General features: G+C 41.0%; 2 protein-coding genes across 2 annotated transcripts in view; one reads left to right on the forward strand and one right to left on the reverse strand.

Annotated features, from left to right (window-relative positions):
• Nucleotides 1–789, reverse strand: part of LOC137788672 (glycine--tRNA ligase) — a 7,231-nt gene extending 6,442 nt beyond the window's left edge. Inside the window, exons 1-2 of the mRNA XM_068581672.1 lie at nucleotides 684–789; nucleotides 1–19 (exon numbers count right to left, since the gene is read on the reverse strand). The exon at nucleotides 1–19 is cut by the window's left edge and continues 83 nt beyond it. Coding sequence (XP_068437773.1) covers nucleotides 1–19; nucleotides 684–728 — 64 coding nt within the window. The 5' untranslated portion in view covers nucleotides 729–789. The remainder of the gene's footprint in view (nucleotides 20–683) is intronic.
• Nucleotides 790–2,147: 1,358 nt separating this feature from the next.
• On the forward strand, nucleotides 2,148–9,706 carry LOC137788938 (glycine--tRNA ligase-like). The gene is made up of 17 exons (XM_068582133.1): nucleotides 2,148–2,446; nucleotides 2,829–2,930; nucleotides 3,951–4,053; nucleotides 4,157–4,298; nucleotides 4,610–4,698; nucleotides 5,319–5,395; nucleotides 5,498–5,643; nucleotides 5,733–5,882; nucleotides 5,995–6,157; nucleotides 6,477–6,641; nucleotides 6,724–6,830; nucleotides 6,934–7,080; nucleotides 7,185–7,270; nucleotides 7,416–7,525; nucleotides 8,057–8,150; nucleotides 8,257–8,447; nucleotides 9,248–9,706. Exons 1-17 carry the CDS (start codon nucleotides 2,198–2,200, stop codon nucleotides 9,371–9,373), a joined length of 2,247 nt encoding a protein of 748 aa, XP_068438234.1. The 5' UTR covers nucleotides 2,148–2,197; the 3' UTR covers nucleotides 9,374–9,706.
• The last annotated feature ends 4,173 nt before the right edge of the window (nucleotides 9,707–13,879 follow it).

The raw sequence follows: 13,879 nt of genomic DNA on the forward strand, positions 1-13,879 counted from the left end.
ACTGATGCACCAAGTCACCCTACAGCAAAATACCAAAGATTTGACTTGATTGTCACACAAAACCTCAGAGAAAAATGTACCTTGTATGTACTTTTGTTCTTACAACACACTCTGTGTTAATTTATACAGATGTGAACTGTATCCTGTATTTATAAAATTAAAAAAAATGCTGTTATAGGGAGAAAAAAAAATGTTTCTTGTTTTTTTTAATGAATTTATGTTATATTATAGATATGTTATAAAGTGAAAACCAACCCAAAGGAATGGTTTGGAGCCAAAGTAAACATCAATTTTAACTTTCACTTTAGTTTTTGCGCCACGAGGTTCTGCAATTTATTGATTGGAGAAGATTCAAAGTGAAATCTGTTGCAACGATGCAGCCAATCAACGAGCACATTCATTTTACTCTTGTTTTGACTCTGACAGGCATAGACTGTGAAACTTTGTACAATGCCGCCAAGTTGCTAAAAAATAAACTCGGCCGTTTTATTTCTCGATGTAAATCATCATTACATGATGCAAACCGACATATTGTCAAGCATATACACTCTAATAAACTCTCTAATCAACACTTCCACTCGATGTAGTTGTCAGTGGAGAACTCACTCCATGATAATAATTGGACAGCGTCTAGTTTGGGTTGTTGCATGTTTATACCTGGTTAAATTGACAAAATATCTCACCTGTTCCCTCACAGCCTCCCTAAAAGGCGCCAGTATCTCTTCCATCTTGACACGTATCAAAGAGCTCTGCAGTCTGCAGTCAGCTGTTGATCGGCTCTGAACGCAACTATCCTCACTCACTTCCCTCTTCAGACGTTCTTTAAGCAGGGGAAGAAAAACAAGGGGAGGGGCTTGAGCAGTCTGAAACAAGGGCTTTTTATTGCATCATCCAGGGAGCGCAGACAGATTCTTCTGCTGTGTAATAAAGTAAGCAGATAGCACCTGTTCAACCTATATCTGAAGAGTTAACCTGTATTAAAAGTCTAGATTCCTATTTATTTCATGCATCTGGCATCCACAGTCTGGACAGAGCACTGATTTTTTTGGACCCCTTTTGACATTCTGACACTTTGACATTAAATAAAGTGATATTCTTCATGCTGCCTTGGCTCGCTGGTTCCCCGCTGACAGTATACAGTGAACCACAGGAATCATAAACTGCATTCTAAATACAATGTACAATAATAGTACAAAAGAATCTCTGCATCACAATCATTTATTTTTATTTTTGTTTAATATACTTTCATTTTACCCCTTGAGGCCTTCAGATGTAGCTAGTCAAACTGAAAAGTCTGAAAAGGGAATGATGAGATAACAGTAAGAAACTAGATTATGTGCTGTATGGGGAGACAGTGGATATTTTGAAGTACCGGGGTCATGTGATCTCTAGTAAGCTGAGTTCTGGATGTATTGTAAGTTTGTTGATGATTTTGGTGGATGTGCCGTACAGGATGCTGTTGCACTGGTCCTGTCGAGGTGCGATGAAGGTGTGGATGAATGTTTCAGTAGCCGAAGAGGAGAGGGAAGGGCGTAGATGGCCAAGGTTTCTTGTGATCTGCTTGACTTGGTGTTCAAAGGTGTCGGGCAGGTCGAGGGTCCAGATATAACCATGACCCATGGAAACCTTTGAGGCGAGAAAGCTCAAAGATTCCGAGGAAGAAGCAGAGTTAGTGATGTGCATTGATGGGACATGAATTCATAAAAGGAGAGAGAGGAGAGGAGCTCAGTGTATCCTAAGATGTCCCCAGCAGTTTATACCTAAAGCAGCATCTCTCGGCACCAACACAGTTTCTGCATTTCTAACTCCACAAACATAAAAATGACATCATCTCAATCAGCAGAATCTCTCATTTTGGTGATTGGACTTGTTTCTGCAGCATGTCAAGCAGCAGCTTTCTTGCTGACTATCAATGGTGTCAGTTTTAATAACAGCCTCATGACAGCTCGACAATCATTCAAACCATTTACATTGACACTACCAGATGTCTTTTAAAATGTAATAAGATATTAACAATTTCCTATTCAGTTGATTTGGGTTTTATCACTTATTATTATTTTGTTACTGTTTTTGACGAATCTGCCGATGTGTCGCCAAGCGCGTGTGCCTGTCGTAAAGAAAGTGCTCGACCGGAGTGGAAACCCGATTTACTTGTTTTCAGAGATTTCATCATTCTCTTCTCGCATTTCGGCGGTCCATGCTTCGTAGCGCAGCATCAGCACTGCTGAGGACCAGCACTGAGATTTCCGCCTTCCGTCCGGTGTTCACGGTCCGGTTCGTTCGGCAGTTGCTCCGCTTCGCCCCTCAAAACAGGCCGTTTTCCACGTCGGTCTGCTTGTGTGAAAAGAAGAAGCAACGCTTGTGGCTGCAACCTGCGGAAGGACAAACCATGAGCGGCAACATTGAAGAGATTCTCGCCCCTTTGAGGCTCGCCGTCAAAGAACAGGTAACACTGTCTGACATATGGCTTCTTCCGACGTGTCTACAAAGTCTGTTTGTTTGGGGGAAATATGTCGTTGATGCCTCTGACTGGTTCGCAGCATGTTAGCTTACCGGGCTAACCGGCTGTCAATGAAAGAGGACAGCCATTGCTCGCAAGCTAACGCTAGCTGGCAGTCATGTCTGCACCCTTTGCCACGTCTCAGTGTGCTGCTGTTGTTGCAGACGTTTGTGAGCAGGGTGGGGTTTTGAGAAAAGGCTGAATAAATGCGTCTGCCAGAACAAAATACATGCAAAATGGCCGATTGCTTTGTCAAGCCGTCTCAGACCTGAGTTGAGATGAAGGTTCAAGGGTTTTTCTTTATGTCCACCTCTCTGTTCTGTTTCAGGGGGAACTGGTGCGCCAAATGAAACAGGATGGAGCTCCAGATGTGGATGTTGCTAAAGCTGTGGCTGAACTGAAAGCAAGGAAGAGAACCCTGGAGTCCAAGGTGAGGATTTTAATTAAATAAATTAGAACTGGTTTGGTTTGTTTTCGTTAATCAAAAGCTCTGCCAAGCCAATTACGATTGTAGATGTGTATTTACTGCTACACTTGTCATCTCTCTCTGTAATAACCTGGCTGTGCTGCAAATACTGATGCACTTTCATTCACTTTTGGGAAGTGTCCTAACAATGTTAACTTATAAACCCACCATGTTGACAAGCAGACTGGGATATGAGTGCTGGCTGAAGTTGCAGGTGCTTTTGCCATCATGTTGGATTTGATGTACAGGATGTTTAATTTAGACGTTCTGTTGTCAAACCTGGAATTTATTTATTAAAAAACATATGCACCAAAATGGTCTCAGCACAAATGTCCACTTCAACCACACGTCTTCAGAGTTCAGGTGTTACTATCACGACTTGTTTAAGACCTTCACATATCGCGTTACCAAAGCTCAAAACATATAAAACAGAGCGTTGGTTCGGGTGTCTCATAAAGATACGTCAGCCAACTCCATTCGCTTTATGAAAACTGTGAGGTGCGGTTGAAAGCACCAAAAGCTAGTTTCCAAAGATAGAGAATGAATTTCCATGCTCAGATCCTGGTCATCAAATTCAAATCCTAAACTCACATAGCAGCATGACCCATGTAAGCCTCTCCCCCAGAGTAGGTGCCCTGAAGTGCTTTTGTCTGCTGATATGGATGTATTCATGTCAACATAAGATGGGTATGAAATAAAGCAAACATCATAACAAATTCTATATTGTTCTCTGCAGGCGTTTTGCTCATCGCATATGTTTACTAAGTAAACTGCTGCTTGGTGGTGTCTACAGTTGGCTCAGAAGTGCTAAACTGTGGGTTTTTAAAAACAAGCGCATATTGATTCTGCAATTTGATGCATGCAGGTGGCATCGTTTGGATTGATTTTCCTTCTCTCTTTTTTTTTTCGAAGACATCAGGACAAATCTGCTGACTACACAGTAAAAAATGTAAATAATGGGGAACATTTTCATTTGCATTGCAGGAGCTTTCACTACAACCCAAAGATGACATTGTTGACAGATCAAAGATGGAGGATACGCTCAAGAGGCGATTCTTTTACGACCAGGCCTTTGCCATCTACGGAGGTAAGACTTTGAATGTTAAAATAAATAAAGGTTTCAGATGGTGCTTATATCATCGCACACATAGTCTTTAAGTATTCTGTTACCATGCAGTAATGCTCCTCAGGTGTGAGCGGCCTGTATGACTTCGGCCCTGTGGGCTGTGCCCTGAAAAACAACATCCTGCAGGCCTGGAGGCATCACTTCATCCAGGAGGAGCAGATTCTGGAAATAGACTGCACCATGCTGACCCCTGAGCCTGTCCTCAAGTAGGTGCCTCTAATGTGTTTTTCTATGGGTGTTAAACAGTATTTTGTTATCGCTTATTTTATTTATGATAAAGTCAGAAACTGTTGAAGAAATTGTCTTGTGATTCCAAGATGTCAACACCAGAGTTTTAACTGTTTTTTTTTTTCCTTTTTATTGACTCTCCAATTTTAGCCATAAAAACTGCCACTATAGCAGCCTCCCATAGCCTGGTTGCATACATATATTAATTGTATGGAATTAAACATTAATAACTCTTATTTTAACACCTTTTTATAAGTCAGCACTTTTATTTCTTCACCTATTTATTTAGGACATCAGGACATGTGGACAAATTTGCTGACTACATGGTGAAAGATGTCAAGAATGGTGAATGCTTCAGGGCTGACCACCTCCTCAAAGGTAAGCCTTTTGTGCTTCTGGCCGTGTGTATTTAGAGCCTTGGCCTCCACTATAATGTAAACTAAAGATTAGTCATCCTTAAAAGAACCCCAGCAGAGGTCTTTGTAAGCGTTTCATGTGTATTATTCATGAGACTCCGCAGACGGTGAGATGGATGTGGTCTAAACTTGTGTTGTCAGTAGCTTCTGCTGGCTGACCAAGCTCTGGGTATCACTGTTGTGCCTAAGGGAGAATGGAAGTGGCTGGACCAGCAGAAATCACACAGGGCTTTCACAGCAATGCAAGCTGCTAGGATCACAGAGACTGGAGCTGTGCCAAAAAGCCAGCAGAAAAAAAAGAGATATAGGGAGAACATTTCAATTCCTGCAAGACTTGGAGGCTAATTGGCTCAGACTTGAAAATGTTATGCAATAAAAATGTGTCAAGTCGTGTTATGTTTTATCTGAGAAATCTCCAAACTGAGATGTCTAAAACTATGTACATTTTATCCTGCTTATTAGTTTCGAGCTCATATTCACAGTGTAGTTAGAATTCAAATCAATGAAAGTCAAGATTGATTTCTTTACTTTTTGTTTAATCTGTTGGCTGAAGCATTGTTTTCATGTTTCTGTGTTCTGCAGCTCACCTCCAGAAGCTGATGTCTGAAAAGAAGTGTGCAGCAGAGAAGAAGGCTGAGATGGAGGAAGTCACCACTCAGGTCAGTGTTAACTGAGACCAAATGCTATCTGGAGGGATTATTTTTGAAAAACTGTTTCTGACGAGGTTTGAAATGATTCACTGTCTCTATTATTCCTTTCAGATGGACAACTACACTCAGCAAGAGCTGACGGACCTCTTTGTGAAATACAATGTCAAGTCACCCATCACAGGAAACGACCTCACACCTCCCATCCTATTCAACCTGATGTTTCAGACGTCCATCGGACCAGGGGGCAACATGTCGGGGTAAAATGAAACAAAAATACTGCTGGACATTTTTGCTTGATGTTGTATTTGTGTCATGTTGAGTGATTGATTTCAATGTAAATCTGCAGCTATCTGAGACCTGAAACCGCTCAGGGAATCTTCCTCAACTTCAAACGTCTGTTAGAGTTCAACCAGGGAAAGCTGCCCTTCGCTGCAGCTCAAATAGGAAACTCCTTCAGGAACGAGATCTCTCCTCGCTCTGGACTCATTCGTGTGAGGTGAGAGATCCGACCAGTCCCCCAATTGTTCCCTCAAGTATTTTCTGTCTGTACTTGTAGAGATGACTCATGACATAACACAGGAATAACATTGCTTCACTTTTTCATGCAGAGAGTTCACCATGGCGGAAATTGAGCACTTTGTGGATCCAAATGAGAAGGTCCACCCTAAATTCTCCAATGTAGCAGACCTGGACATCACGTTATACTCCTCCAAGGCTCAGACTAGTGGCCAGTCTGCACACATCATGAAGCTGGGCGACGCTGTGGAGCAGGTTAGTTTGAAGCTTCATTTGTAACGTTGATGTCCAAATTCTAATTCAGCATTTAAATGCTGCACGGATCGTGCACATTTAATGCAATAGTCACCTTCTTCCACTCTCTCTGACACACACACATAGACACACACACACACACACACACACACACACACACACACACACACAGAGAGCAAGGGCCACGGTGCTCGTTCGGATAGTTGTGTTAGTCTAGAAGTCAAAATTGTGTTTCCAAAATATTAGTACAGGTATTCATTTAATTTCACTCGTGATTTTCAAATACTGATGACACTCATTCATTCTTCTCTCACTTAAGGGAGTGATCAATAACTCCGTCCTGGGATATTTCATCGGGAGGATCTACCTCTACCTTACTAGAGTCGGTATCTCCAAAGAGAAGCTGCGTTTCCGACAGCACATGGACAACGAGATGGCTCACTACGCCTGTGACTGCTGGGACGCTGAAGCCAAAACCTCATATGTATGTTTCAAACCACTATTTCCTTCCGGGTCTTTAAAGAGTCCACACACTTTTGCTTAATGTAAACGTCTGTCTCTTGCAGGGCTGGATCGAAATCGTTGGATGTGCTGACCGTTCTTGCTTTGATCTACAATGCCATGCCCGAGCCACAAAGGTGCCTTTGGTTGCTGAAAAGCCTCTAAAAGAACCCATATCCTAAAACTGCAGCAGCACTTAACGCTGCAAATGACACCTCTTTTCTCAGACATTTTAAGCACCCAGATGCCTTGTTGTTCTCCTTAACTTCTCCACACAAAGTTGTAAATGTCGTCCAGTTCGAGGCCAACAAAGGAGCCATTGGAAAGGCGTATAAGAAGGATGCTAAGATAGCCATGGAGTATCTGTCTGTGTGTGAAGAGAGCTTCATCACAGAACAGGAGAAGCTGCTCAATGAGACTGGGTGAGTGCTATTAACCGCAGGCACACAGTTTGTATGGGTGCCGGATGAAAGGTTTTGGTTTTGTCATTTGCAGCACAGTCAGTGTGTTATCTTTTATTCAACAGAGAGTTCACCATTGAGTCAGAAGGCAAGACCTTCAAACTCACAAAGGACATGGTCGGTGTGAAGCGATTCCAGAAGACTCTGCATGGTGAGATTTAATCATTTTATTAATGCTGAATTTCTCATGTTTTTTTCCTTTTAACACCTCTAGACCGAGTTTGAAATGAAGGGTTATGTTTGGGTACGTTGGAGCTACGGCTTCAATAACACACATTTGTCTTTGTCTTCCACAGTGGAGGAGATTATCCCCAATGTGATCGAGCCCTCCTTCGGCATCGGTAGGATCATGTACACCATCTTTGAGCACACATTCCAAGTCAGAGAAGGTGACGAACAAAGAACGGTATGTCAATAGTCTGGATCATAACTATAGGTGATGTCCTCTATGATCTAGCATTGTTTACTATGTTGCCATGCAGAGTGTTGTCCTTAACCCAACCTGTAACACACTACAGCAGGTACAGAAGCTGTCAAGTATGAATCCCCTACAAAATTATGAACTATGTTTAAGAACTCTTCAAAGATCTTCTGTCTGGCCAGTCTCATGTTCAGAGCCTCAAATGACCAAATTAGCAAATAACACTTTTATGCTTTGTTATATTTTGTTTCTGTATGATAATCCCATCTTTAACTTTGTTGTATGGTTGTGTTTTAACCAGCTTACTTTAGAATGAGACCCCGTGTCTCAATGCGAGTACCTGTATAAATAAAAACATAAACCTTTAACACTGATTTGAAATCAAAGTTTAACCATTTTAATGTCACATCACAGCAAGTCCTACCTAGCAAAAGATGTATAACTTGTTACTTGTTTTGTGTGTTTTAAAGCTTGTTTTCTTTATTTACTGAAATCTTTGTTTTCCTTTCCCTTCAGTACTTTAGCTTCCCAGCTACCGTAGCTCCATACAAATGTTCTGTCCTGCCTCTGAGTCAAAACCAGGATTTCGTGCCCTTTGTGAGGCAGTTATGTAAGTGCCCACAAAATGATAATGCATATGTTCTATCTCTGCCTGTTGGCATGTGCTTCTGCTGTTTTTAACTTAACTTTAATTTATCTCGACTTCTCTCGTTCAGCTGAGGCGATGACCAAAAACGGTGTGTCTCACAAAGTGGACGACTCTGCGGGATCCATCGGGCGGCGTTACGCCAGAACGGACGAGATCGGAGTGGCGTTTGGCATCACGATCGACTTCGACACGGTGAACAAGACGCCCCACACAGCCACGCTGAGAGACCGCGACTCCATGAGGCAGATCAGGGCCGAGGTACAGCACAAATTCACTTGTTTTTGGGATGTTTTTTAGGTTCAAGCTACCTTGATGAACGCACACTTTTTTTCCTTTTTTTTAAATCAAAATTACAAACGTGTCCTACTTCCCACAACACCCGAAGAATTGTGTCACATCCACACAGGTTACACCGTCTACGGTTAGTATGTAATGTTCCTGGGCAACAGAAAAAAAGGCAACACTCCAAAGTATGTTCCCTTACATTGCCAATAGCGTTAAAATAGGTTGAGGCATGTTTCGAGTGAACTATCGCGTTTGAACTTTTTAAATACTGTGATGTAATACTGTCACTGTAAAAAGAAAATACTGTGAGATTTTAGGCCATATCGCCTAACTCAAATCAATATAGTTGTCCACACAGACTGCACACAAACTGAACCACTTCTTCAGGTCTCAAATATCTTACATTTCTTTCCTGTGTCTGAACCGCAGCATCGTGGCTGCTGAGCGCAGTTTCTTTTGCTACACATCCAGTGTAGAGCAGATGAACTGCATCGTGACTTTTTTTTTCTCCCCCTCTGTCAACATAATGCGTCCAATTTGTGTCATGGGTGTCAAATGTAGAAGTATTACACAATGTAGCCGGGTGTGTTGCCCTTTAAGGCCTGCCTCAGGTGTTGACCTTCAACCACATTATTTGACCTTTTTATTAATGAACAGCATTTCCTTGTGAGGAGCTTGACATTGCTTCAAAATGAGGGTTCATTAAAATAAGCATTCAGCTGTATTGACACACACACCATTTAACATAATATAAAACACCTTTCTCTCCTCAGGTCAGTGAGTTGCCTGGGATTATTCGGGATTTGGCCAACGCCACATTGACCTGGGCAGAAGTGGAGATCAAATACCCCATTTTTGAAGGACAGGAGACCAGCAAGAAGGAGACAGTAGAAGAATAAAGCTCACTCGTCTGCCAGTCACGCCTTGAAAATCCACAGACTTGTTGCATATGCGTCACCAGGAAGAATAATGTGATAAGCTATAGTGGCCACTGCAATCACGAAATTGTCATGTATTCATCATATCTAACAGTTGTGGAAAGCTTACAGGACAGTTGTTTCTACGATTAGCAACATTTCATCCGTGTCCGGCCACGTCAGAATGTTTTCAAAAGGGAGAAAATGTAATCAGGTTGTCGTCAGTGAATGGAGGCTTTCACCGTTTCAGTTTTCTGGCAGATGGTATTGAGATATTTAACAATTTCAATTAAAACAACCAGCACTTACTGGACATGGGCACACAACTGTCGTGTTTTCTATCTAGTTTCAGACTCTGCAACTAGTAACAAGAGTATCAAGTCAGAAACACAGTAGCTCAGCTGTAAGATTGAACAACATATGTCATTGGAAGCTTTGAAATGGAAGGACAAAGTGAATTACGTCTTCAACATCCCGTTAAAAGGCAAAGTGGAGTTAAAACCTTCAGCTGTAAATGTATTTTTAGCCTTGACATGAGACGTTTTTCTCCTCATGACCTTGTTGGCATGTGCAATGATTACAAAACATGATTGACCTTGCTCCGTTTCACTTTAACTCCAGAAAGTAGTTATTTTTAATGCAAGTTTTGCTGGACCTCTTCATCCACCTTGGAGGTGAAGTTATGCCAAAAACACGCTCTCCAGATGCACTTAATGTTTAAAAAAAAAGTGACCGTTTGATAACCTGCTAATTTGCTGTATTTGACCTGAAGTTTGAATTTCTCTTTCAAAGCATTAGACGTTCAGATTGATGAAGTAGCCTTCTGGCTGTTGAACTTCTTCCAAGCTTTCATCTGGAGTAGCTTCTTCTTGGTGAGGTGTATTGGTTTAATGATTTAACACACACCTCACGTATCCCCTCAGATACCGTTGAATCCCCACAAATAATCTATCCTGTGATATCTGCTCTGCTTGACTTTTACCAGAATTGCGTCTTTGTGAAGACCAGGAATCCCTCGAGATAAACCCGAGACACTTCACAGGGCTCAAATCTCATCATCTCAGCCTTATTAAAACCTGTCCTGAGTTTACAGAGGAATGACAAGGAAAAGGAATGACCTTTACTGTTTCAATCTTTCTTCAATACCCCTCATTAATAGAAAGATTTCCTTTTGATTAGTGATGGCTGGTTTCTCAAGGTCTTCTAAGTCCGTTATTCTGCCAGCGTGCACAAACAGGACCCTGAAACTCAAGCAACTAAATGGAGTTCAGCCATCATTAAATGTTTTATTTACTGTCTTTCCTACTGGAACCTTTACAAAATGTTGAATATCTGGCAACACATATTTTCTGATCTACTGTATGAAAGTGGTTGGATTCAGAAACACTTAATATGAATAAAAGGTGAAATCAGAAGAAGCAGCGAACAAATGCAAATGAAACCGCTACTAAACCTTTTAACATAAAGTTGCTGTGAGAAGACGTTTCCATCATTATGGGGATGACAAGATGTCAAATTCTATGTTTTATCTGTTTGTGATTATGAATGCATATTTTGAGGTAGTTAATAAATACATAAGGCTACATCATCTTTCTGAATGTGTCCACATATCTAACAGGGTTGTGAGGAAAAATACTTCTTGCCAGTTGATCTGTTCCACAAGGTGGCATCACAGGCAAACTTATGATTTTCTGCTGAAAGTTGACTCTTCAGATGCAAAACCTATGGCTTCAAATGTTCAATTACGTTCAGCATCATTTTGCACATAATTTGGTTTGAAACTGTAAATCATCTGGATTACGCCTCTATTTGTACCATCTAAATATTAGTCCATATATATATATATTTTCCTTTTCATAATCTTTTCTTCTTTAATTAGTGCCCAAGCCTCTTGGAAGTTAATTTACAGATATGAAACTGGTGTAATCATGTTACATTTTGTTGTTTTGAAAGAGTCTGATATCAAGGAACAACAACAACACATTGCTTCACAGCATAAATGACGATCATGGACTCCGGCCATAGAAAAGGTCCCACCTGACCTGATATGTCCGTGTCTCTTTGAGTACCATTTGGTAGAGAAATGGAAGCAGGTCCCCTGACACTTTTGGCCTCTTGACCTCTGCTCGGTTTGCCCGTACTTCATGAATTTACCATGTCATTGTTTTTATGGGGTTGACTTCAAAGGCTCAACATCTTGAGGGATACAATGTGAAAAAAGCCCGTGCAGAAAGAGGATTTTGAGATTCCAATTCCTTCCTGAACTACACCCACGTTCATAAAACATTCAAGGATTTCACAGTCTGACAGCACACGAGCTGTAAGTTACTTGAAGGCGGTGAAAAAGATCATCTGTGTCTTATCAAAGATAATATCAAGCCCATTCATTTTAATTATTCATCAACTGAAATATGTCGCTTGAGGGGAAGAGACATGTCAGAGGCCAGCAACGTTTGATGTCAATGATCAAGAAGTGAACGCTCCAGTGTTCAGCCTCACGTCTTACGGTAGTATGGATTCATCATGGGTGGGGTTTCACTTCATCTCTTTGACATTCACGGCCTTTACCAATAAGAGGGTGACGAAGTGTTTGTGCCCTGCAGCTGGGCTTTTTCAACGGGCGATGATCTATGCCCCCCCTCACCCCCCCAGAAGCTCTTCGTGCTGTGCTCAGTCATTCTGGTACTACGGGGTGTCATTAACCTGAATGTTTTTTAATACATAACCAACCTTGATATGTTATTGCAAATTAAAGATCAACCAACTGAAAGAGTGAATATCATCTAATACTTAGAAAAGTACCCACCGATTCCAGTTACTGTCGTAAAAGGTTCTAATATGCAATGCCTTATAAAGAGTTTATACGTTGTAACTGATTAGTGTGTTAATAATTGTACCGGTGCTTTGTAGATTAAGCGTCAATGTAGGGGTTGCCAAGTTGTATACATCAACTGAAATGTTTGTTGTAGAACTCTGAATCTATCTTCTCTCAATCTCATTCTTCTGTTACTTTGAGGAAAACATATTCGTTCAGTTTCAAGTAACCACTCTGCACTGACAAGCTCAGTGTCATCACATTTCAAGTGGCGGACACAGTAACCTGACACAGATTGTCAAGTGCTGAGGAGTGATTGTGATTGTGCAAAGTGCCACAGAGACCCGTGTTGTGGTGTCAATTGTACGCATACATTACTGTAAACATCAGGGCAGAGTCACCGACCCATATGGAGAGCATCATGTCGGCTGGCAGATTACGTGCTAATTATGAGCAGCATCAACAGATGACAGCCTGCACTTACTGCTGTTTTCCTGCTGTCCGTATGCCATCATGCTACACTCGTCTCTCAGGTGGGGTCATTCAGGGCCGTGTGGGCCTCAGCTGTATTAAAGTGACAGCGAAGGTGAAGAGGGACGGACACTCAGACGCGTCACTGCTGGCAGCGCACCAGAAAACCACTTCATCTCCCTTGTTGGTATTCTACGGTCCACTGAGGCTGAAATATCTTAATAATGTTTGTTTGTAAGTGTGTGTGTGTGTGTGTGGAGGGTGTAGGTCTGCGGTGCACAGGTGCATCAGATCAAGAGTTGGGGAATAGAATAGACTACATGAATAAATTGAAAGGGCAATTGACCAATTTTACACAGATTGTATCAAGAATTCAGTGGCTCTGGAGGTGCTTTGTCAAGTCTGAGAAAAATAACCCTGATGATTTCATAGTGATGTCATCAGGGTTATTTCAGCATGGGCTTTGGGAGTATTTATGTTTCAACAAATCCTGTGTTGTCTAAGAAATAAATGGTCATTTATCAATAAAGCAAAAAAAAAAGCGTTTGAATTGCATTATGCTATCAAGCATTTTTGGAGTTTGATCCATACTTAGAATCAGAGGATATCTGGCTTCTGCTGTATATATTTAATTAACGGTTATTAAGTAATTTAAGTTAAACTGCACATTGTGTTGTACAAGAATAGGCGGTGCACGTTGCAAACGTTTAATCTATTGTTTCTATTATCCATTAAAACTGCAGAGGCTGCAATTGGGTGCTATTGCCTGGGATCCCGACTCATATAAACTAAAACAGAAAACCGTGATACAAAGTCATTAAGAATATAGTGATCAATAAAGTCATGACAAATTTGAATTATAAATACATGTTAGATATGACAAAGCTATACCTCTGTAGACTGAAAGATAAACACCAGTTAAGACATAACACATAATTAATTATGTGTTAATTAAGTCATTATAGTTTGAAACTTAATTTAAATGTCTTATGAAAAAGGGATAGTGAAACATATTTTGTGAGTCCGCCGACATTATATAACTACAATTCAAATTCACTGTAGTAGCTCTGTAAATTCAACAATTTAATCGAACGAAATCAAATAGGGATGTTTTACATATTCACAATATCACTGAAGATAATGTGTCATCTGTAGAAATCGACCCATCATGTGCTTAGAGTCCTGCTTGTAGATGTGTAGCA

Source organism: Clinocottus analis, unplaced genomic scaffold (assembly GCF_023055335.1).
Source record: "Clinocottus analis isolate CAN_PGR_092001 unplaced genomic scaffold, fCliAna1.0.p SCAF_18, whole genome shotgun sequence".
NCBI classification, from domain to species: domain Eukaryota; kingdom Metazoa; phylum Chordata; class Actinopteri; order Perciformes; family Cottidae; genus Clinocottus; species Clinocottus analis.